Below are 26,423 nucleotides of genomic sequence, written 5' to 3' on the forward strand. Positions count from 1 at the left end.
TCACTCACTCAGTAACTCACTCACACACACACACACACTCACTCACTCACTCACTCACTAACTCACTCTCTCTCTCTCTCTCACACACACACACACACACAGTCACCACTCGTATGTTGCCTTAGTGCGGCAAATGTTTCTTTTTCATTCCATTACTACAACCGAAATGTGGAAGGTCAGGAGTTCGATCCCCGGCCGCGTCATATGGTACATGCACGTCGCTATATAAGCGCAATAATTATGAACGCGACGTTAAACTTCATTTCACTCCATCTGCTCCATAACTACAAACTGATAGGCAGTGTTTGAGACATCCCAATTTAGCGTTCACAAATACAAAATCTAATAAACCAGGTAGATAGATACCAATGAACCTTAACCTTACGTTATAGATACCAAGGTGACTCGGTGAGGTGTACTCAGGTGTACCCAGGTGTACCCAGGTGTGACTTGAGTTTATTATTATCAGAACATCAAATTTCAACTCATCTGTGCATTAGACTCTGGTAAGAATGTTTATTGTTGCATGTTGTAGAGCATTCGAGTTGATTACATGTATTGTACAAGAGATACGTAGATTGCATTGTTAATAGACCCCTGCCTCTGCAGGAGAGACATAATACCGCCATTGGGGTTGAACTGGGTGCAGGCATGAGGTGAAGGCCGCTTATATGAATAGTCTTGTTTCTAGTCTTCAGTTTTTTTAATGGCTGATTAGTTCTCATTTCACTTTTAGTTCTTTTATTCCCATATCACTCTAAACTAAGATCACAATTGTACTGACCGCCTGTATCCTCCTCCTCCTCCTCCTCCTCATCATCATCATCATTATCATCATCATCATCATCGGCGTTTAGCGGATAAAACAAGAGCTCGGATAAAATGTCTGAGTGAGGTACCCATGTTAAAATGCGGCATGGTATCTCACAGGCATTACTCTGGACTAGTACAAACACACACACACACACACACACACACACACACACACACACACACACACACACACACACACACACACACACACACACACACACACACACCACACCACTGTATTCCACTGCAGATCCAACATTCGGAATCTTACCAAGAAGATTACTAACTGCCTGCATAAAGTAGTTTTACCTTTTTAGTTCTTAAAACCTTTATAGAATATCGCACCACTTACCTTCTAGAAGACCTCTAAAGAGGGTAGGGGCGAGTGTCCGTCCTACATCACAATGGCTGCCAACAAATATTTATAAGACTGATCTTTGCAAGTCGGATGACGGTTGTGACAGTGTCAGTTGACAACCTCTGACAGCTGACTGATCAACTTCAATGTATGCTTAGGCTTGCATGTGTTTGGCTGTATCTATGGGAGATCACGTTACAGTCTGGACTAACTGGCCCCTGGAACGTATAAAGATCGGTCAATCTGGCCTGGACAGACGCCAAGACGACACAATGGGATATTAAAATACATAATACAGTATAATACAGTAGTAGTAGTAGTAGTAGTAGTAGTAGTAGTAGTAGTAGTAGTAGTAGTAGTAGTAAGAGTGGCACTAGTAGTAGTAGTAGTAGCAGTAGTAGTAGTAGAAGAAGTAGTAGTAGTAGTAGTAGTAGTAGTAGTAGTAGTAGTAGTAGTAGTAGTAGTGGTAAGAGTGGCACTAGTAGTAGTAGTGGTGGTGGTGGTGTTCGGTAGTAGTAGTAGTAGTAGTAGTAGTAGTAGTAGTAGTAGTAGTAGTAGTAATGGGTGCCTTGGTTGATTGCATCGTATCCCAGCTGCGTGAATGGGTGCTCATGGTACCAGTCTATGTCCTCACCATCAATGAGTAGGACAACTTGGAACTTAGGATGCAAGCGTGACATTTCGAAAGCGAGGTCCGCATATTTGCCATGTTTTTCCTGAATCTTGTCAATCACATTATTGTCAAAAGAGACAGAAAATTCAATGATATCAATGCTTTCATTGGAATTAACAAAAATGACAAAATCTGATTTGTTGGCCTTGATAGATTAATATTATTATCATTCTCAAATAGAGGCAATGGCTAGAGTCTAGGGACCTTGTATGCTGGTACCTAGTGATGCAGGAATGATACAACGATGCGAGTATGTTTATATCTAAGTTTGTACGCGTCTCCAATACTAAAGGATTGCTCTGAGTTGGGTTCCACGCCACTCTGAAAGGTATTCCAGTAATATCGCGGCGTGTAAGCTTAATGTGGGAGGAAAATCCGAAGTGATGCATGTATTTGACAATTTCTACTTTTGCATAACAAAAAAACACGGGTATGGTGCTAACAAACATAATCAGGCTGAACCAAGATTCGAACTCAAGATCGTAGGTTTCTGGCAAAGTTTAGGGAAACGACCCAACATAGCGAAATCCAGCGCTTTAGACGTGTAAACCAAAGCGTCCTCTCAGAATATCGACTTACATATTGCCGATACTTGCGTCTCAACAGAATGGTGAGCTCACGCAGATAACATTCATTCACTTCAGATAACCGAAGTTCAAGAAGCCGGTTAAACAAGCACTGGAACCTGTTATCCTGGTTGGTCAAATTTTTACTTTCTACTAATTGCAGCCATTGCAGGTTTTTTAGCCAAAAACGTTTGCATCAGATCGGTTTACATTTCTTTGAAGAAATATTTCCCCTCTCTCTCTCCCTCTGTTTCTATATGAGGTTAGTGTGTGCAGTCGGGAAAGTATTTGCAGCCCTGCCAATTTCTTCTTTGTACTATCTGTAGCTTTTTCACTGAATAAGAACTTTTTTTTATTGACGATGGCGCTGAGGATGCATCTGCCAAATTATAATTGAAGCTGAGACACTTGCAATAAGCACTTGAAGAATTTTCTAATTTCGACATCGTGTACTTATATCTAAACTTTCAATCGAAGTTCGGAAAAGGTTGTATATGTCGGGTTTTTTTCCTTTTTCCAAAAAATTAATTACAATTGATGTATTAGGAAAGAGGGTCAATTATCAACTCATCTCGACTCACCTCAACTCACCATTTAGTCGTGGATGAATACCACAACGTTTTCTGTATCCGAGAAATATTCCTCTTTGGGAAATAGCAATCTTGCCTTATAATGTTACAAGGTTACACTTACGTTCACAAATTTATTCAACTCATGTTATAAACACGTTTCACGTTTGACAGCATTATACTTTTGTAAATCGTATAATAATAAATAATAGTAAGTGCATTTATAATGCGACAGATTCCATTCACCCAGTGGATGCTCATAGCGCTACACTATTATTACCCCGGTCAATGGATCAGTGAGCACTCGATTTTCATTCTCAGCTCCCTGGGGAGTAAACAACCCAAGCAGAGTATAAGGTGATGTGAGGTGAAATGGGGTCATTGCACTTATATGGCGACGTGCATGCACTTATATATGTGTGTATGTGTGTCTGTCTGCTTGTATTAGTCCGGGGATCGAACCCCGGACATTCCGCTCTCCGGGCGGACGCTCTACCACTAGACCACGGAGGCGGTCCGCAAATTATATAAAGTTAGATGTGTGATGTTGTAAATATGCTGGGCAATGAATTGCGATATAAACTAAATATAGATTGAGACGGAAAGGTATTATAAGCTGGTGACGTTGGCATACATATTCCGAGAATTACAATCGAGGTAAGAGAAACAAATATCAACATGTACAGACGTACCTCAAAAAAATAGTTAGAAACGCTGAAACAAACCATATGGCCTAAAATGACAATTCAAAACTGTGTATATATATACACTGGGACATCGTGCAAACCACAGACACATAGCGTCCACGCAGCCATGCGGTGTATACCCTGTCTTGTCTGAACACAAACTCTGCATGTGGTTTGTCGTGTCGTGGTCGCATTGTAAGGCTCACACATGGATCGTGTCGTCAGGGTCGCTGACTTGGTTGATAGTGTCTTAAGGACAAAGTAACTCACTATATGGGCGTGTGACAATTTTGATAATTTCATTATAATTGTAAGTATAATTCTGATTATTGTTTGAGACAGCAAATTGATTGAAGCGCTTGTAAAATATTTTGGTAGTGACTTTGACAGGTAATAATTAAGAGGTAGCAGCAATAGTTGTGGATGTTCCCAGTCGTAGGCTCGCAGTGCAGACTTGATTGTTCGAAACGCTTCACAAGATAACAGTTTCTAGAAGGCTGGCTATGCCCATATAAGAGCAACGGGGGTACGCGGGGACGACTGGACACCTTCAACGACCTGACTTTAGTCTTCTCTAGTTGCCCAGTATGGACGCGGAACTATCGGGGGCGGTCGGGTAGCCGAGTGGTTAAAGCGTTCGCTCGTCACGCCGAAGACCCGGGTTCGATTCCCGACATGGGTACAATGTGTGAAGCCCATTTCTGGTGACCCCGCCGAGATATTGCTGGAATATTGCTAAAAGCGGCGTAAAATGAAACTCACTCACTCACTCACTCACACACGATACTATCTAGAAACATCGACTTATTGCCTACTTTAAGCTATATGGCTGTGAGAACATTCGTGACTGTTAGGGCCTGTTATTTATCGCTGCTGCCACGTATTGACCAATTGTACCGCATTTAATGATTGTAAACCTAATTATGTGTGGTTCAAAAGAATCTGTCATTATTTATTGATCTTGTGTGGTTATTTTCTGATTTCATTATTTAGTCCTCTACGTGACGATTTCTGAGTTCACCTTCGCGGTTCAACTTGGGAATCAGCACGTAAGACAATGATGAGATGATCTTGTCTTTGAACAACAGGCAGTAAACTGCAATAGTTTAATCTTGAAGTATGAATTGTCGATAAGGGTCGATACTTAATAAACCATAAGTAGAATTACCGTTAGTTTTGTGACACATTTGTAATGTTCTAGTAGGATGAGTTGGGTTTAACACATTATTTTGGCTATACCGCTAAGTCCGCTATGTTGGGCTGAACACAATGGAACAGTATTTTGGCAGTACATCTAAGTTCGCTTTGTTGGGCTGAACACTGCTGGAACAGTATTTTGGCTATACCGTTAAGTCCACTATGTTGGGCAGAACACTGCTGGAACAGTATTTTGGCTATACCGCTAATATAAGTCCGCTTTGTTGGGCTGAACACTGCTGGAACAGTATTTTGGCTATACCGCTAAGTCCGCTATGTTGGGTTGAACACTGCTGGAACAGTATTTTGGCAATACCGCTAAGTCCGCTATGTTTGGCTGGACACTGCTGGAACAGAATTTTGGCTATTCCACTCAGACCGCTATGTTTGGCTGAACACTGTTGGAACAGTATATTGGCTATACCGCAAAGTCCGCTATGTTTGGCTGAACACTGCTGGAACAGTATTTCGGCTATACCGCTAAGTCCGCTATGTTGGGTTGAACACTGCTGGAACAGTATTTTGGCAATACCGCTAAGTCCGCTATGTTTGGCTGAACACTGCTGGAACAGTATTTCGGCTATACCGCTAAGTCCGCTTTGTATCAGCTAACTGCGAGGAACAGCCGAAAGGGACGCAAGTAGTAATCTATTCGGATTCTGGAACAACCAAGGGACGCAACTCTGGGCAAATTTCAACACCTTAAAACACTCTCGTGCTCTAGCAACTCAAGGACACACTGCAACTGTAGTAAAGGTGTTAAAATGCGTATTGCTTATTTCAAACTTCGGAAAGCTTTAAAAAGAATTGTATTTATCAAATGAAAAGTCTAAATGTCAAACGCATGTGGCATTACAGTACATATCTTTTGTCACTGTGAAGTAAACATCCGGCCTTCTCTATAAAATGTCACCAAAACACAAATGTCATGTTTCTTATGATGCTAAGTATATATGACGCTATGATATGCCGTGCTGCAGGCTGTGTAAGCCTTCGTCCTATGTGGAACTGGCTGGCAATGCTTTCATGTAGGTGTGTTTATTTGTTTGTTTGCTTGTTTGTTTCAGAATTCAGAATTCTGCAATAATCCAGCTATATGACGTCGGTCTGTTAGTAATCGAGTCTGGACCAGACAATCCAGTGATTGATAGTATGAGCATAGATCTACGTTCATAATTGTATGACATGTATCAACCACGTCATCGAGCTTGACAACCCTATCGCGTTAGAGGCCTCTTACGGCAAGCATTCGTTGCTGAAGACCTATTCAACCCCAGATCTTCACGACCAAGTGTGTGTTTTGGGTGTAGGGCTTAAAATGACATATTTCCCTGGCCCCACTTTTTTCCAGTTTCTTTTATACACTGAAAACGATGAACATGTTTGGAAATATAAATAATATTTATTATAAAAACAAAAAACAATAACATCAAAACAATGGCCAAAATATTTTGGGGTTATAGGCAGAGGATATACAAATACAAAACAATTATGAAGAAATTGCAGGTTTGACTGAGATCCAAGTTCGTTTTTATAAAATCCGAGTTCCACAAAGCAGTGTCCAAAAACGTTCCATACTGAAAGCACCATGATGGAAAATCTGATAAATCTGGCTTTTATATCAATAGCCATATCCGTATCCATTCTGAGCATATCCATAGTTGTCATTGCCATATCCGTATCCAATCTGAACATATCCATAGCTATCAATACCATATCCGTATCCAATCTGAGCATATTCATAGCTGTCATTTCCATATCCGTATCCATTCTGAGCATATCCAAAGTTGTCAATGCCATATCCGTATCCATGCTGAGCATATGCATGGCTGTCACTGGCATATCCGCAACCAGTTCGGTGACATCCATATTCGCTGATGTTGTAGGTTGGGCTGTATCCATAGGGCAGAGCTACCTGTAAAACAATGGCGGCTTGTGAAAAAACCAATAGTTCCCTATGACTTGACGTACAGCAAATATAACTTTTTCCAACAATATCCAGGCCCACTAAGAACATTAAATGATGGGACCCTAAGTTCGATAAAGCGTTCATCAAATCAAACATTACATTTGCTGTCTGTCTACCTAACGGAATTTGTGATACATCTGGTAATTACTTTAGAAGCATGTGGATTTCCACTGAAGAAATAGACAAATTGTAACATTACATTATGCTGTCATTATACCGAACGAGGTTAGTGATATCTGGTCATAGACTCGTGAAGCATGTGGATTTCCACTGAAGAAATAGTCAAATTGTAACATTACATTATGCTGTCATTATACCGGACGAGGTTAGTGATATCTGGTCATAGACTCGTGAATCATGTGGATTTCCACTGAAGGAATTATGTAACTGTGACCAACCTGTTGCTGTGTGTATTCACATTGAGGAGTTTGTTCAGCGTGACCAGGTTGGCTGAAAAAAGAGACGTACAAACATGGATACATGTGTCAGTAAAACATTCCAGGACCTGTACAGTGAAACTTTGTAAAACCGGACACTGTCAGTATGGTAACCTTGCTTCCCAGGCAACTATTCTTTGGAATAGTTACATATATCCAAAAGACATTACTCTGCAATTGTGCTTTTTTGTCCAGGCATTTGCCAATATGGATTATTTCAGTACAACTCAATGAACTGTTCGGTCCGATTTTGTCGGGTTTCACTGTATACAATTGTCTGCAAGTAAAATATAGCGGGAACAGATACACAGGCCTTCAATGTTGTTGCGTGCATTAAAAGCTTTAATTTCATCTCTACAAAGAGTGCTGAACTGCATGTTTAACCCATACAGGATCAACTGATAGTACATATACTCTCTCTAGTCCAATAGTAAGTCTAGCATGTTTTTTCTGGACATATTCTATAGGCTAATCCAGTAGGTTCACCATAAAGTCAACAATGTGCTTTGTTTGTTGTATAGCGTCGCACACAGCAATATCCCAGCTATATGACAACAATGTGCAGTGTTCAATCTATATATAATGCACTGAGGCTCTATGCCAGAAATTCCCTCGAGGATGTTTCAGTGTTCGTGAACAGAATCCTATGACAAATATATATTTTGTGACATTATGGATACCTCCCAGGTGACTTAGTAAGCAGTGGTGAGACTAAGGCTAAGATCATTGTCAAGAGAATAACAGAATTAGAGAACCACAGCATTATGAGACATGGCCTTGTGCCAGTCTGTATTACCTCGTGTGGAGGGACGTGTTGGTCAGATGAGGCCCCGCCCCCTCACTGACGTCACTCAAAGAGGCCACGTGCAAGGCTAAGGAGAGGGGTAAAGGAAGTGATACAAAACAGAAGAAAATCAACAAACACAACATAAGTAGATGAGACGGAAATGAGGTTGAAAGAGAAAGTGAAATAAAGATGAAGAGATCGTGGAGATGTTAGAGAAGGCAGTGGCTACAATTTGGACAGACAGCATATACTCCAAGTGCCCCAATGTGACAATGTAGACGTTACCTTCCACGCCTCGCCTGATGTCCCGGACTCGCTCATGCACCAGCGTCTCCAGGAACAGCTTCTCCTGCATCTGTAGCGGAGGGAACATCGTTAACAGGCTACACATAGCAGTGACTGGGCCAGGACATACATGTACAGGGTCTACTCCTACTTCAGCTCCATTTAAGAATTGACTTTAATACATTTTGCGTTTATGGATGAATGGCACATGTTGAAAGAAGAACATTGGTTCCATCTTGTGAACTAAAACTCAGTTTCGTTCATGCTAAAGGGGACATGGGTTATGTGAAATCATGATCATAAAGTTATGATCTCCCGAGTTACGGATGAAACAATTGTGAAGCCCAGTGTGATCATGAGAGTTCCGGCGGTTGTAGCATTTAAGACTGATTTCCGGAACAAGTTAAACATCCTAGGTCCACTGCACAAAGCGGCCTTAGCGCTACGAAGATCGTTACCCCCATACTCTAACATAGACTTAAGATGTGATTGCTTTATGCAAGTGGGCCCTGAAACATGAATCGCCATTGCAAAAGTGTTTCAAAGTGTACTGAGCGGTCGTAGAAAAACGTATCCTTGCGATGACTGTGAGGGGGCCATGTGAAACCAATGTAATATCTTAAGGGCACCCTCGTAGTTGCTACGAGTGTCCTTAGCATAGAGACTTTGTTCAAGCGGCCCCAGATATGTGTTTCTATAACTTTCTAAGCATAAGAGGTTTTGGCAATGTGGGAGAACTGAGCTGAAGTGCATGCTGGATAAAATCTTCATATGTTGGAACTTATATTCCGCCAGTTCCACCCACCTGTTTTCTGTGTCTCCGTCCCCCTTTCTTGCCCCGTCGGGTTTTCTTGCCCACAACCTTGGGCAGAGTCACGGGGGACTGCATCAGAGAAAGGAGTGTTTGATTATACATATCAGTAATAGTCTTATTGTGATTTGTGATCAGATGTTTTATACGGTAGGTCCACAACTTATGGAAATTATATAAAAATAGGTTTTACTCTAGGAAAAGCAATTGTGTGTTCACTTATGTTATTCTGACTTGAGGGGCAAAAGCAATTCCCCATTACTATGACTTGCGATAAAACGTCTTCCGGATCATATGGATTTCAACTTCAGCTTTCGATGGGAGGGTATGAAAAATGAAAATTGTGTCTGAAAGTCAAATGTTTAAGGATCGGGTAAAGATCTCACCCCAGCAACAATGACTGTTTGTTCTGGCATCTCGCTCACACAGGGAAACTGAAGACGGGGGAGAGAGAATAGGAATTACAAATTCAGAATACATCAGTTCATGTGGATGTTGTCTAACTTTGTCTATAAAAGTGGAATGGGTCTTTAACAGTAGTCATGTCTTTCATTTTACGTAACTACGGTTATACTAAAAATAATGTTACACAGTTAACTCCCTCAGTTTCAGAGTGAGTATGGTTTTATGCCGCTCTTAGCAAGTCTAGTCATATCACAGCTCCCATTGTGTATCTAACCCGGGACTCGAACCCATGTATTGGGTATGGCGAGCCAACGCTTCAATCACGAGGCTAATCACACGTCCTTTATTGTATACCGTATACGTAGTCTGACAAAAGCCTGGCGAGTCAAAAGCCAAGTGCAGCGATTTTGCTCGAGACAAATGGCATTGGGACTTATCAAAGACTTTATTAACTTTTGATAAGGCACACATATATAATTTGAAAACAATATCTATAGGACGAGAAACACATTCCACTGAATTATATGTACGGTATATATGATGTTAACAATTTAATATTTCAAGGGGTATTTATTACAGTCTCTTTTTTCACTTCTAATCTTGTTACAATCATGAAACAATCATAGTCTGAAAATTACATTTATTGACGGTCAGAGATGTATGCTGGTAGGAATATCCGAAGGTACAGTCACCTAATTATCTAGCAACAGTGATAATACACTTAGTGATTACCTTGGCCACATCCTGGGCAGACTGAATCGATCCAGACAATCGCCCACCGGACCTCCGACGAGAATCTGTTGAAATGAAGGAAGATTATATTGACTACAGACTCCAGAAGAAAATGTATGATACACAACTGTCACAAGAGAAAATTTAGTTTTATCCATTGAAGGTTTTCTAACTGAAAAGGCCCGGGGCGGTCGGGGCGAGAGTTCTTGAAGTATATATCCAAATACGAGTATTTATTGACCATACTTTCTGCTGCTTAATATTATTATTTTCATTTAGTTCAACCAGAGAATATATACCGGGATATGCTCTCTGGTTCGACAATTGTGAATCGAAGTTGGAGTTGTAATGAAATTGAAATAAAGACAGAAATTCGACCTAATTATTCATTTTATGAGTGATAAGAAGCAAGATATTTCATGGGGCCTTTCCCAGAATGGTTGACGTTGTATTTAAATAAATAATCCAAAACGAGCAGAAAAATGTCTCTCTCACCCTTGTTTGGGTAATAATCAAGGGCAGAGATATAACACGGACCTATGTATTTATCAGATGTATAGAGAGTCAGATGTTGTATAAAATTAATAAGTTATTAATTAGTGCTATGACCGGGATGTATAAGGACTTTGTTTAGGGTAAGATATAACCGGCTCTGGGCTATAAAGTTGGCTAGTTATAGCTGTCAAGCATGGTGTGTGTGCTCTTGAACAAACTGGGTCCCCTGGTTATTTGATACGTGTCACAGGGTACCGGTCTGAAGATTGGAAGAACCCCGGGGCCCAGAACCCCTGTTTATATTCCATGAGAATGGAACACCAGTTCAAAATTCAATAATTTCACGAAATTTCATTCAAATTGAATCCAGTTCCTAGTGGAAAACTCCCAAAGAGAGTAAAATAAGGCATAACTGACTTCTACATTCTCGTTTCGCGTCGCTTATCATGTTCATAAAATTGAAACAGAAAATGTATATTTTGCTCTGTCTTTTATGAATGGTTAAAGTCTCACAACTATCGAGATAAATACACTCAATACTTTGAACATGCCCAGCGCATCCGCACTGTCTTACCGGAATGCCTCATTTTCGTAGAACAGTTTCAATGTGAAGATGAGACAAAAATATGTCGGCAAGTAAGATAATAGCTGTCAATAACCACAAATGGCGTCGTGACAATAACAACGACGTCATGGCAACATGGACAGCGCCACATAGCGATATTTGATGTGATTATCTCCCCTTGCATTTCGTACTTAGCGCCTTACAAACTTCACCTCAATCGAGACAAATTAGCTCTATAATTTTACTTGAGTTCATTTACCTATGGTATATCCCACCCAGTTATCTATCCTGCAGTAATTGGCCCATGTTTTAATGACATGTAAACTGGCATAACAACTGAGGCCAATTCTATGCAACGCTAGTAAGGCAAAGTCAGTACTGCTAAAGGGGTCGTTGTCGGAACGGGTACTACAGAAATGTACCCTTGGCCAAATCAAAATACCGAAACGTACCCTAGAATGAGTACCAGGTACGTTTCTGTATCTGTACCTGGGTACATTTCTGTAGTACATGTGCCGACAACGACCCCTTCAGCGTCGTTACTGTGCTATCATATTGGTTCCGTGCGTGTTTTTTCGTGATTTGTTTGCTTGTTGTTTGACGCAGCACAGTAATTATCAGTAAATTAAGCGGTAGAAACTTACATTTTGTTCCACTAGTCCTTATAATGATAACATATAGAAATAGAAAATGTCTACTCGTCCTTAACTATTGGGCAGTTTGGGCAAGGACTACAGGACTAGTGCCAATTTCTATCGCTGGTACTGCAGCTATATGACGGCGACTGGAAATAATCAAACCTGCGCCAGAAAAATTCAGTGAATGGTATTTGAGCAAAGATCCACGCTGTCGGTACGATGACACGCTATATCAACCAACCAAGCCCCGAACCGGACCGTCCTATGCATAAAGTCGTATAGGATAGTTTGGTGGGATAGGCTAGGATAAGTTATATTCCATACTGAAAGGCCTCAGGCCCATAGTACAATTCTGTTTTCGTAGTAGTGAAGTGAGTTGGGTAAATGCTGACCCACCAATTCTATCTCAGAACCCCAGCGGGTTCCAGCGTGTCAAACCTGCATCAATGTAAACGCAAATTTGCGAAAAATGTATATTTGTTGAGTGTAGGCTTATGAATGGTTAATAACGGTTACATCCTCATAACTTTCGAGAAATAAACACTCAATACTTTAAACATGTTCCCACTGTCTTACCGGAAAGATGCAATGGTCTCATGATCATTAAACTGTTTGAATTTGATGAGAAAACGAAAATATATCGACGAGTAAAATGACAGCTGTCATTAACCACAATATGGCGTCGTGACAATGAATAACGACGCCATGGCAACGTGGACAGCGCCGCATAGCGGTAATTGTTGTAATTATCTCCCCTTGCATTTTGTACTTGGCGCCTTACAAACTTCACCTCAATCGAGACAACATGTAGCCCTATAATTTTCCCGTCCCATCAACTTTAAGTGATACGACATATGTTTATTATGATGCTATTTAAAATCACAGTTATCTCGTTATGTCTTGGACTACCATAGCTTGTTCAGAGCGGACGTGTCAAAACGATACCAGGAGTGGCGTGCGAAATAAGATAATTATTCCGATGGTCAGGCGCGCTGACTTGGCTGATGCGCATGGCACCGTATCCCAATTGCGTAGATCGATGCAATCACTGGATTTTCCGGTCCAGGCTCGATTATTTACGGACAGAAGTAATATGGCAGGAATATTGCTGATAACAGCGTAAACAACACAAACAAATCGTTACATACCGGTAGTCATGACTACCCATTGATCTAGAATAATTTAGAATGATATTGTTTATTCATTCATTTATTGGACAATTGTCCAGTCCAAAATTATTCCGGGATGTATTAATTTAACCATTTTTTATTCACAATTACACACTATCTGTTGGTAATTTCCAGGATTCAAAACCTCTTACAAACGTCTCTGCCTCAAGCAGGTTGGATCAAGGGAAATAACTCTGTCCTGTCTAATGCAAATTATCCCATAATGCCTCTGATTTCCTCCACGTTGTGCGTACGGGAAATGAAAACATTGGAATGAAGTCCCCAAAACATAAACGTTGTTTCAGCGACCTGTCAGCAACTATGAATGAATTTTACCGACAGAATGGATGAATATTGATATAAATACGCTCGAGAATATTCTTCCGAGATTGACATGGATCGTCAGGAAGGACTACCACCCTTTGATGTGGAGGAGACGGTTTGGTGCGAAGGTTGTCGAAAACTGAAAAAGGTATGCGATTACCTTTTACAAAGTATTGGTAAACATTTTGTGAAAATGATGTTTGACGGATGTGATCGTCTGCAGTTACATGTCTACCACTTTAGAGACTGCTGATAATTCTGATCAAGTTGTTAGTGTTTACACAAGCACCTGTTCATTGCTAGTTTATGTTCAACTCTGTAATCCATAATCGTCTGTTTGTTTTCGTTTTCGTTTTCTTCAAGGTATGATATCACAACCGCCCAAGTTCTATATAAATTATTTCGACAACACGTGTCCCCAGCTGGTCACTGATTGAATTTTGGGAATAGTTTTTGTTTGTTTTTGTTTTGTTTGTTGTTTACAGCCGCACTCATCTATATGACGGCGGTCTGTAAAATAATCGAGTCTGGACCAGACAATCCAATGATTGAGATCGTTGACATGCATCAACAAAGTCAGCAAGCTTAACCACCCGATCCCATTAGTCATCTCTCACGACAAGCATAGTCACCTTTGGCGGCAAGCATGGGTTGTGCAATGGTAGAATCTAGACTTGCTTCATTTAGGTATATAGCACTAGAGGAAGGGCCGAGTAGAAGGGGAAATAATATGGTTCAGGGACTGTTAGACAGACTAGACTTAGATGTAAACCTCTTGAGTGACATCATGCATATAGCGCGGAAAAACAAAAGCCTAATCCTGGTGAATCTAGTATATGAACCCGCATTCATAGGATCCTGGCATTACAGTAAGGGATGCAACTCTACAACAAATTTATGTAGAACCTCAGATGACTGTACCACCTAAGCCCCCCCTCCCCCACTACACACACACACACTCACACACAGTGGAGTAGAGAGAACATGTAACTGCATGATGACACTGATCCCAACATGTAATAACAACATGATATTTAAGTGGCACTAATCTCTGGCTTCAACCCGGCTGTCTAACACCGCCCGATAGCACTCATTAACTTCTGTGAGTCGACTTGCTGGCTAACATTAGTGAGCTCGTCAAGAGCCTGGGCTACCGTGACCAAGGACTGTGGAAATAAACTTTGAGGCAATATACACATTTCTGAACACTGATTGGCGACCCATGAACTCTTATGATTTTGATATTACAAAGGGCGCATGTTAATTAATTTCTTCAACCTTAGCAAACTCACAAAAAGAATGTTGGAACCTCATGGAATGCCATTATTTGGTAATACCCCTGATGGTTATATTTTAATTTAAAAAAGTATCCCCTCCTTGAAAGCATTTTTGCATTTTTCGGATTGAGAGGATGACAAGCTGACTGAGATTGGTTTGGATCCCATTTCTGTGTTTCATAGCTTGATATTTGGTCATGTCAAGTAACTGCCATGTCAATGGACATAAAGGATTAAATATAACATTTGATTTATTTTTGCCATTGCATTTGGTTATTGTATACTATCGATGTAAAGTGAACGAGAAGATAATGTCATCAATATCCCCATTTTTTAATTATGTGGATAAATCAAACAATGTATATGCCATATACCTCATTATACCAAAAAGGTTTGTGAATACAACTGACATTATAACATGTCTCTAAACTGAGAAATGAACCTCTCATTTGAACCTTAGTTCAACTTGTTAACTCAAAATCTTGACACACCAAAAGTAAACCCACCAGTTCAGTTCTTGCCTTATACAAAGAAATGAGAAACATTTTATGACTTATGCTCTGGCAAACTCGTTGCCATAGAAATGCAAAAAAATATAACTCCAGAATAGAAAAAGGTACCAGGGATCGTGAGTGAGTTTGGTTTAACGCCGCTTTTAACATTATTCCAGTTATATCACAGCGTGTCAGCTTAATGTGGGGGGAAAGCCGAAGGAGATGCAGATCTCAGACATTTACCACTTCCGTGAAACCCATGAGCACGGGTATGGTGCTGACAAACCTAGAAACATAATTGGGGTGAACCGGGATTCGAATCCACCCTGGCGTGTCCAAGCGACGCAACTCTGCACAGCAAATCGCGGCGCTTTAGACGACTGGGCCACCCGTGCCCCCTCCAGGGATCATGAAGCTCTATGAAATGTTTTAAGTTATGCTCCTGAAAATGAAACATGATGGACCACGTTTCTACATCCCATGCAAAACTTAATCTGGATGGTACACAGTAAAAATAAACCATTAAAGTAAATCTGTAAATACAATTATGTACTTTAGCGTACAGCAACTTCATTTAGGTATTAATTTTGGAATAATGAAGTTCTGTTCATATACTCAAAACATCAACAACCATTTTTTTTTTCAGGCAACTAACATTGTAGTTATACCAAGGAATTCTGTCTGTCCTTCCGAGGACATTTTTTGTGCAACCTTCATGACCTTATAACTTGAAAAATAGTGCAGTGCAAAGTTTCTTTAAAATATTTGGATTTTTAGGAAAACAAAGCCCCGCAATTTTTAATTCTTAACTTACAATTTGTTTTCTGAAACATTTTGTGCAACCTTTAACAAGAAAACTCTTTTATGGATTCTTTTCCAACTGGGGGTACAGTTTCTATACCAATTAGATTTTTCAGTCAATTTTTCAAATAACTGAAATATTTAGGTGTTTTATAAATTGCCTAAGTCACAATTTCAGTCATTTTACACATTTGCTGTAGCGTGTACACATGATATGAAAAGCAATGCTCAGGTGAAATCATTAGTTTGTATTGCAAGTCAAAATAGTGGAAACGAAAATCTCACAATACCAAGCAAGTGACTTGTCAAAACTTTGTTACCATTACTGAGATGACCCCCAAAGATACATGTATTTGCTTAGTAGTTCCAAGACAAAACAAAACTGTATTTCATTTCTGTTGATCATTGTGACGATACGCCCTTATGGTTGGGGCAGCATAGGTTGTGATCTATTCAAGATTTCTTGTATATCAGCCGGGTATTGACAGGAAAAAAACAATAACAAAGGCAACATCCCATCCCGGAGAATTGTCAGAGATCAGTGCCCCTTTGAAGCAATATAACTGTGATGAATCTCTGTCAGGTGCTGTGGAGTGTCTGACTGTGAGTCTCCACAACTGTGAACTTGTTTTATCAATTCAGATACCAGAATGTTTGCATTGTTTACACCCAACATGCACACGCACGCACATATGCCTGGTCAGGCTCGCTGACTTGGTTGATACATGTCATCGTATCCCAGTTGTCTAGATTGATGCTCATGATGTCAATCACTCGATTGTCTGGTCCAGAATTCCATTATTTACAGACCATCATCATATAGCTGGAAAATTGCTGAGTTTAGTGTTCAACAACAACGAACACTGTAGGTATTTGTCCAGACTTTATCAGAGGCTGATATTCTTAAGAAAGCGTCAGTATAAATTCCCAATGCATGTTATTAATATAGTTATATCTAATGTTATGGCTTTGTAGACTGATAACAGGACCAATACGGAAGAAGATACTTCGTTTTATTTTGTAGCATTAATTGAGTTGTTAAAATATCTCTGGTTAGAAGGAAATGTACAAAAACAAAAACCCTTCCTGGATGTGTTGGTGAGGGTGTTGCTCCTAAACTTGTGCTCTGCGTTGATGATGGCACTTTGATGGGTACATTCTTCCTGTAAAGTTTTAGGGGCTGTGGGGGTTATTTATCAGCACTAAGAAATTAAGCTTTTACAAACATATTTCACCAAAAAGAGACTTAAGCTAATATTTTCTTTATTATACCTATATGAAGAATCTTGCAATTCCATTGTTTAATGTGTTTTACATGGCAAAACAATTCATTTCAATGTAGACCCCCTGATCATGTGACTGACACTGACCTCAAATATTGACTCATCATATGATCAGTATTGACCTGTCACATGACAAATATTGACCGTCTGCTAGAAAACAAGATGGCATCTGGTACTAACATTTCAGCAAAGTTACTGTAATCATAGTAATAAAACAGTTTAACGGCTTCATAAACTTTAATGTGAATTTCGTTTTAACAAAGCGATCGATTACACTTGACAAGGTAAATATTAAAAAACAAGGACCCGAAGACCCGGTCAGAACACCTCAGACTTTGGGTCCTCGGGTCATTGTTTTCTAATATTGACCCCCATCAAGAGTAATTATTTGTATGTTGTGAGTAATAAACTGGTCAATCTTAATCAGACAATGTACATGTATTTTCCTATTATCACTACGCTACACTAACAGATAAGTGTTATATAGTAATACAATGAGTGCTGAATCAATACTCGCACCACTCACAGGTGTGTCAACATTGTCACAGCTTATTGTTACAGCTATCGTGTAACCGTTTCCGTGGTGATAGGTTCAGTGTTGATCTAAAGATCGGTTCAGCCATAGTCACTTATTCTATTTCCGAATCATCAACTGTTGTATCACCTGCATGTTAGTTACAAGCAATATCTAATCTCGCTTAGCACATTCATTATCGATTTTCAAATGCCCAGGGGATGTCACCAGGGTTTTCTTGTGTGTTTTAAAAATGTTTTGCAAGGTGAATTCCAAAATGAAATCCAGAGGTTAAGCAAGGAATCGGTCAGTATACGACCATAGAAAGTCAATGAGTGTGAGTGAGTGAGTTATGTTTAACGCCACTTTTAACAATATTCCAGTTATATTGCGGTGCGTCAGCTAAATGTGGGAGGAAAGCCCGAAGTGATGCAGGTCTCAGACGTTTACCACTTCGGTGAAACCCACGAGCTACACACCAATGCTGACAAACCTAGAAACATAATGGGGGCGAACCGGGATTCGAATCCACAATCATAGGTTTCTGGCGTGCCCAAGGGACGCAACTTTGCACAGCGAATCACGGCGCCAGCCGTGCCCCCTAGAAAGTCAATGAATAATCAGTAAATTATGTTGAAACATCATATTTGGGTTACAATGAAAGAGGCAAGACAAGGGTTCAAGTCAGTGGCTGTATCTGGCCCTACAATTCATGTTACTGCATTTACAAATAACCCGAGGTTTGTCACCGTCAAATGTCTTGAAACTGCCATGTGTCCATTCTTGAAGCCATGATGGTGTGGGAAGCTGGCAATATGATGAGATCGTATTTTGTTCAAATCATTAGGATTTCAGTGTTTAGTCTGCAGTATTTCAAATATTTGACATCGTTACTGACAGTGACATTTTGTTAAGTGGCGGTCTTTGTTGACATCATAAGCTGTTGACGATATGAGTGTATGAACTACAGTACTGTGGCAGTATGTTTCTTTTGTGTGTTGATGATACAACATTATTGGGGCTCAATGTAGCTATATGAAAAATGTACAAATACAACCTAATCATTGCTAATAGTTTCAAATTTGTGTGTGACTAACCCTTACTTGTCCACCATTGTTTGAACACAGTCAATACCTACAGTCTAATCCCCGAGTCATGTGTAATTTGTCTTGCCTTGTTAGGCTTGACATCATCAAACTGGGTTCTTCAAGATTATGTGCAAAATATTTTACGTTTTACAGTAATGCATCATTGGTTTATGTGACGCTGGCAGCAGGCTGGTCAATGTTTCAGCTTTGATAAATTTATGGGACCAAGCTGCAATCTGGTTTGTTTGGTGCAACTTGGTTGCCATGTGAGCATGTCATTAGTTTATGTGACACTGGCAGCAGGCCAGCCTATGTTTCAGCTTTGATAAATTTATGGGACTAAGGTGCAACCTGGTTTGTTTGGTGCAACTTGGTTTTCATCAGAGCTCCAGGTAACTTTTGAGCAATTGAGTTTTTACTCTAGGGTTTCTATTTTAATTAGGTTATTACATTTTTCATTGGGTAACCTATATTTTTTCACTCATCCATTCACCACTCTATTGGGTATTTCCCAAGAGAACATTTTAAGATTTAAAAAAAATGAAATAATGTTTTAGATGTATATAACTATTCTATGTATATCATGTATATAGGCTTGACCTTGGAAAGTAAATTAGCTTGTAATTGTGTTTTGGAAATTAGCCCCTTTGTACGCATGCTGAAAAAGCTTCATTTGGTATTTACACATGCTGTTTTTATACATTTGAGTTTTTCATTTAATTGAAGGTAATTGGGTTTTGATTATTTTGGGGGGTATTTTACGCAAATACGCTGCTTATCTGTAGCTCTGTTTCCATGTCAACATGCCCCTGGTACAAGTTAGCTCCTGTTCCTTGGCTCGGGCCCTGGTTGTACTGTACTGTTCTGTATTCAGGAGGTGACACGATTGCAGGAGGAGCATGCCATCAACTACCAGACTCTGAAGCAGAAGATCATCTCCACAGAGTGAGTACTTGTTGTTACCCTGCCTGGTGCTCTCACTCTCACACACACACACACACACACACACACACACACACACACACGCATCACTGAACTTGTCCCCTGTAACCTATGTTGGATCAGGTGGTGACATGCTGTGAAACAAATTCACTCACTCACTAACTATTCATATTTGAAGGCAAATTTCAGGTCTTAAATATTAATCTCCTGAAATATTTATTTACACATGCATATATTAAATCTCTGTTGAGACATCTTAAACTTTTGAGGGGCACGGGTGGCCCAGTCGTCTAAGGTGCCGCGATTCGCTGTGCAGAGTTGCGTCCCTTGGGCACGCTTATGATTGTGGGTTCGAATCCTGGTTTATCAGCACCATACCCATGCTCGTGGGTTTCACCGAAGTGGTAAACGTCTGAGACCTGCATCACTTCGGGCTTTCCTCCCACACGCGATGATATAACTGGAATACTGTTAAAAGCGGCATTCAACCCAACTCACTCACTCACTTAAACTTTTGAGGACATGTCCAGGAGAGCTACAGTGCCATGGCACGATCTTTATGATCATTTTGTTAAACTTTGATCTGTTTTGTTTTCAGTTTGCTGATCCGAAAGTACAGAACCAAATGTGAAGATATCCTTTTGAAGGTTGTTTTGACAAACAGGAATTGTCTATGTACACGATTAAATACCCAGTGACCCATGGAAATCCGGGGTAGAATTGGTCTTCAGCAACCCATTGTTTCCGTAAGAGGTGACTATGCTTGTCGGAAGAGGCGACAAATGGGATCGGGTGGTCAGGCTCGCTGACTTGGGTGATGCATGTCATCGTATCCCAATTGCGTGGCTCGATGCTCTTATTATGTCAATCACTGGATTGTCTGGTTCAGACACGATTATTTACAGACCGCCGTCATATAGCTGGGATATTGCTGAGTGCGGCGTTAAACAAACAAATATCCAGTGGGGATCCTGGGTTAAAATAGGTTCCCAGCAACATATGCTTGTCGTAAGAGACACGGGTGGTCAGACTTACTGACTTGGCTGATTGTATGTCATCGTACCCTGATGGCATGGATTGTTGCTCACAATATCAACCACTGGACTATTTGGTCCAGATTCTATTATTCTATCTACAGGCTGCCATAATATAGATGGAATATTTCTGAATGTGGCGTTAAGCATCGATCAAACAAGCATGATAAGACCATTTTGCCTTTCTTTTGTTTAAAGGCTAGTATTGCAGTAGGACCACTTTTTTTATCCCACATGACTCGCATTGTAAGTTATTGCGTCCATCATGTCCATTGACATATTGTATTCGTATAGGACACAAAACCCTGCAATTTTATCCCACCCCAACTTTTTTGTCCTCTAAAGTTTGGGTGAGCTTATCCTGCTTATACTGGAGTATTGTAGGCATGGTAGGGGTGGTGGGGTAGTCTAGTGGTTAAAACGTTTGCTCATCACGCCAAAGGCTCGAGTTCGATTCCCCACATGGGTACAATATGTGAAGCCAATTTCTGGTGTCCCCCACCGTGTAAAACCCAACTCACTCACTCACTCACTCACTCACTGAAGTGTTGTAACATATGTGATCTCACACATTTCTCGGGGGAATGATAGGGATAGAATGGGATATATTTTCGAGTGTGCCACAAGGCACATGTTTAAGAGGTACCAAATTATGAAATAGCTTCTTTCTTTCCTGTGCATGCACACAAATTCACTGTGTCCCTGTAGATGCGCTCTGTATTTTGTGTTTGTGTTTTCAGTTTTTTGGCATATAGGATGCTGGATTTCGCATCTGATAAATCTCTACCATGTTGTTTTTGTAATCTATTGGTGTATGATGGGCATGGTTAATGTTCAATGATTTTTCTTTAACCTTCCCACAATTCGATGTCCAGAGCAAGAGATTAGAGGATATGTCAAAGAAGCTGGACCGATCTCAATTGTGAGTAGGAACGTGGTATATTTTGTAAGCATCTTCCCTGAGGGTCCAGAGGTTAGAATTGGTCTTCAGAAACCCATGCTTGTCGTAATAGGTGACTATGCTTGTCGTAAGAGGCAAGTAACGGGATCGGGTGATCAGTCTCACTGACTTGGTTGATGCATGTCATCGTATCCCAATTGCGTATATCGATGCTCATAATATCAGTCACTAGATTGTCTGGTCCAGACTCGATTATTTACAGACCCCCGGACCCGTGAAGATCCAGGGTAGAATAGGCCTCCAGCAACCCATGCTTGCCATAAGCGGCGACTATGCTTGTCTTACGAGGCGACTAACGGGTGGTCAGGCTCACTGACTTGGTTGATGCATGTCATCATATCCCAATTGCGTATATTGATGCTCATGATATCAATCACTGGATTGTATGGTCCAGACTTGACTATTTACAGACAGCCGTAATACAGCTGGAATATTGCTGAGTGCAGCGTTAAACAACAAACAAACAATCAAGGATGGATCATGTCATCATGTCTCATTTGCATAGATTGATCCTCGTGATATTAACCACAGGTTTGTCTGGTACAGACTTCATTATTTCCAGTCCGCTATCACATTGCTGGAATATGGGTGAGTGCGGCGTTAACAACAAACAAACAAATTTAAACACCTACAAGCTCCTCTCTGTGCATGCTACGGCGACCGTATATGGAGGTGGCCTGTACAGACTGAAGCTGTGATTTGGTGGCCTCCATTGCTGAACTGTTGATCCCAGACAATGGTGGACACACTCCATCAACCACTAAAATTATCGACGGAAATAGATGGAAAATGTAGTTACAGGTCAAGATTTTCAAATTACATGCATATTGAGTTGCTTTAAGCACTCTATTTTATTGTGAGGGGGCACGGGTGGCCCAGTCGTCTAAGGCGCCGTGATTCGCTGTGCAGAGTTGCATCCCTTGGACACGCCAGAAACCTATGATTGTGGGTTCGAATCCCGGTTCGCCCCGATTATGTTTCTAGGTTTGTCAGCACCATACCCATGCTCGAGTGGTAAACGTCTGAGATCTGCATCACCTCAGCCTCCCACATTAAGCTGACACGCCGTGATATAACTGGAATACTGTTAAAAGCGGCGTTAAACCCAACTCACTCACTCACTCACTATTTTATTGTGGATGTTGTTTCTGCAGAGACTGTGAGATGCTGGAGACACAGTTGAAGGCATCGCTGCAGAGCACGGAGCCGCTCAAACAGACCCGCGTTGACCTCGAGGCCAAGCTGAAGGTCAAGGACAGAGAGATCCTCAACCTGAAGAACAGCCTTGAGGGGGCAGAGGTATGACAACTTTGAAAACATGGTTGTAAAAGTACATGGGGGGCACAGTTGCTCTAGTGGTTGCTGTGCAAAGTTGCATCCCCCAGAATGTTCCAGGAAATGCTGAGTAGCAAATAATTCGGCTTCAGGTTTTACCCCCAAAGTGTTAACAGGATATTCTGTATGTGCAAAAATATTGTTTGGCTGAGAAAAACCCAACAAAATGCCTTACCATATTTGCCATAATAAGATGACAAAAGGGAGGAGCTTATTAAAACCATACACTGTAGGGGTGGGATGAGTCCAAGTTTACTAACTGGGTAACCAACCCCCTAGTAACCAGCTGTAGGTCTCATGAGATGGGTACAAAATGTCCAATTAGGAATAGTTTTGACTGTAGCCCTTGGAAAATTATTTAGATACACGTATAAAACAAACTGGTCATGCATACACTGCAGTTGACTGTTTTATCTTTATTCAAGATTGTCTTCACGATCTATGTTATAATAAAACGGGTCTTACCTCCGCGAAGTGCATCAAATCATTTGAGCACCTTGATTAAAAACATGAAAAAGATTTGGAACACATCTGTTGATGCCCAGTTGACAGTGCACATGCAAATCGCAAATCCTGCAGTCCATGGAAATCTGCACATTGAAATCCATGTTGTTTACAAACTGGATGTCTAGTTCGTTGCACGATTTTGATTGGACTATGCATAGACTTGTTAGTGCAGCCAAAACTGCGGAATTCCAGCCTAGCTCGGCAAGGGAAACTGGACCTTTGCAGTCAGTTAACTCCCTTGCCTCGGGAAGATGATTTCCAGCAGAAAACTTGACGAGTGTATAGTACGATTCAGTAACATCAACATGCCTTGATTTTTGGAGCCATGTATACCACACTTCAATGCTTTGTCTTGTCATATGTAGAACTTTCGGACGTCTCAATAGCAGAGTGTAATATACAAAATCTGGCGTAGGTCGTTTCATTTTCTCTGGGGATGTCAGGTTGAATTATCATGACAGGATATCTGCCTACTTGATTATATTGTGTGTCAGTGAAGTGCTTCATGTGTGAGGTGAAACTTATGGTTCGGGCACATTAAGCAGACATATTTGCAGATTCATATTGATCTTCACTGATTTGTGAACTCAAACTTTCAACCTCCTGAAAATAATAGGCTCAACCAGTACCACATCTCTAATCGAGTGTTCGCATATGTTTTGTCATTGTGACATGGTAGAATGGAGCTTAAACAACTGTGTTTTACTTATTTTTATATTAAGTTTTTTACACTGCTCTGCAACTTCACTCACTCACTCACTCACTCACTCACTCTCACACTCACTCACTCACACACTCACTCACTCGCACACACACACTCACTCACTCACTCACTCACTCACTCACTCACTCACTGATGTCTACAGATGATGAGGAAGCAGTTCGAGGCCCTGATTGCATCTAACGATATCCTGTCTAGTGAGGAGGACAAGAAACAGAGGGAGAAGAGGATGCAGACCCTTGAGTCCAGGTAGGCTGGGAGAGATCCCTCCACAGATCGCTAGCTTCAATATAGCCCTCTTGGATTCCAGGCTAGAATAGGTCCCTCGCAACCTGTGAAGATCCAGGGTAGAGGGATCCCTTCACAGGTCGCTAGCTTCAATATAGCCCTCTTGGATTCCAGGCTAGAATAGGTCCCTAGCAACCCGTGAAGATCCGGGGTAGAGGGATCCCTCCACAGATTGCTACCTTCAATATTGCCCTCTAGGACTCCAGGCTAGAATAGGTCCCTAGCAACCCGTGAAGATCCGGAGTAGAATAGGTCTTCAGCAAGCAATGCTTGCTGTAACAGGCGACTATGATTGTTATAAGAGGCTACTAATGGGATTGGGCAGTCAGGTCTACTAGAACTCATCCCTGCTGTACTGGAGGAGTATGTGATAACTTGTATTTTATGATTTAGTTTGTTTGTTTGTTTGTTTGTTTGTTTGTTTGTTCGTTTGTGTTATGCTGCACACAATATACCAGCTTTATGACAGTGACCTGAGCATGAACGAGACAATCAATGGATATTATGATGCCAGGTCACCGAGTCTGATGTAAGAAGTGACTAAAGGAATCAGCTCGTTGACTTGGTTCATGTATGTCATCGTATCCCAATTGCGTAGATTGTCTGGTCCAGACTTGATTATTTACAAACAGCCGTCATATAGCTGGAAGATTGCTGAGTGCAGCATTTAACAAACAAACAAACAAGAAAGGTTCCCAGCAACCTGTGCTGGTGCAAAAATGGATCGGTGGTCATGCTCAGCGACTTGGTTGATTGCGTGATATCATACCGATGGCACAGGATGTTACGTATGATATCAACCACTGCATTGTCTCGCCAGACTTGGTTATTAACAGGCTGCTGTGATAAAGTTGGAATATTGCTGACATGGCTAAATTATTGTAGCTGAAAAAGGTGTGAGGGCAAAACAAGACAGTAGTCAGAAACACTGTTTTATATATGCTGCTCACATGAAGTTAAAGAACCCCCGATTTCTTCCTCGGAAACCTCTTACTTAGATCAGGAAGGGATAAATATGTTGATTGGGAATTCAATTTTAACAAAGTTATGGCCCTTGCCTTATTTTTTTTAACATGGTGCACCTTACCCACAGTTGGGACACATATTCACGGAAACCTTTCATTCTGTTGCCATGAAACCTTGCATATTTATTACCGTATTCGACATTATAAGCGCCAACAGCGATATTTGCTAATACTGCTAATATTGGCTAGTGAACAATCCCAAGTGGCACCCCTTCCGATTGATCAATGTACACAAGACTTATTTATTCGCGTATAATACGCATTCGTGTGTTACATGCACCCTTGACCCGTGAAGATTCCTGGGTAGAATAGGTCTTCAGCAACCCATACTTGCCGTAAAAGGCGACTGTGCTTGTCGTAAAAGGCGACTAACGGGATTGGGTGGTCAGGCTCGCTGACTTGCTTGATACATGTCATTGATCCCAATTACGTGGATCGATGTTCATGATATTTATCACTGGATTGTCTGGTCCAGACTCGATTATTTTACAGACCGCCGTCATATAGCTGGAATACTGCTGAGTGCGGCGTTAAACAACCAACCAACCAACCAACATGCACCCTTAATTATGGGCAATTAAATTCTGGAAAAATATATCTATCATATATAAACATTTCAGGCTGTCAGCATAAAGCATGAAATTTCTCTTTCAACTCTGTTTTTGTTTTTTTCA

The 26,423-nt window shown here is 40.8% G+C and overlaps 1 protein-coding gene and 1 long non-coding RNA gene across 2 annotated transcripts in view; one reads left to right on the forward strand and one right to left on the reverse strand.

Moving 5' to 3' along the window:
- Positions 1-6,695: 6,695 nt before the first annotated feature.
- Positions 6,696-8,414, reverse strand: LOC139447963 (uncharacterized). Its single transcript, XR_011652053.1, has 3 exons — positions 8,341-8,414; positions 7,230-7,281; positions 6,696-6,777 (listed from the first exon to the last, which is right to left on the reverse strand). It is a non-coding gene; the product is annotated as an uncharacterized lncRNA (long non-coding RNA).
- Positions 8,415-13,415: 5,001 nt separating this feature from the next.
- LOC139447138 (microtubule-associated protein futsch-like) overlaps positions 13,416-26,423 on the forward strand; it is a 71,747-nt gene continuing 58,739 nt past the window's right edge. The window contains exons 1-6 of the mRNA XM_071228319.1: positions 13,416-13,627; positions 19,811-19,881; positions 20,477-20,511; positions 21,774-21,834; positions 23,028-23,172; positions 24,582-24,685. Coding sequence (XP_071084420.1) covers positions 13,550-13,627; positions 19,811-19,881; positions 20,477-20,511; positions 21,774-21,834; positions 23,028-23,172; positions 24,582-24,685 — 494 coding nt within the window. The 5' untranslated portion in view covers positions 13,416-13,549. The remainder of the gene's footprint in view (positions 13,628-19,810; positions 19,882-20,476; positions 20,512-21,773; positions 21,835-23,027; positions 23,173-24,581; positions 24,686-26,423) is intronic.

Source organism: Haliotis cracherodii, unplaced genomic scaffold (genome assembly GCF_022045235.1).
Source record: "Haliotis cracherodii isolate W230 unplaced genomic scaffold, xgHalCrac1.p SCAF_7, whole genome shotgun sequence".
Classification (NCBI taxonomy): Eukaryota; Metazoa; Mollusca; class Gastropoda; order Lepetellida; family Haliotidae; genus Haliotis; species Haliotis cracherodii.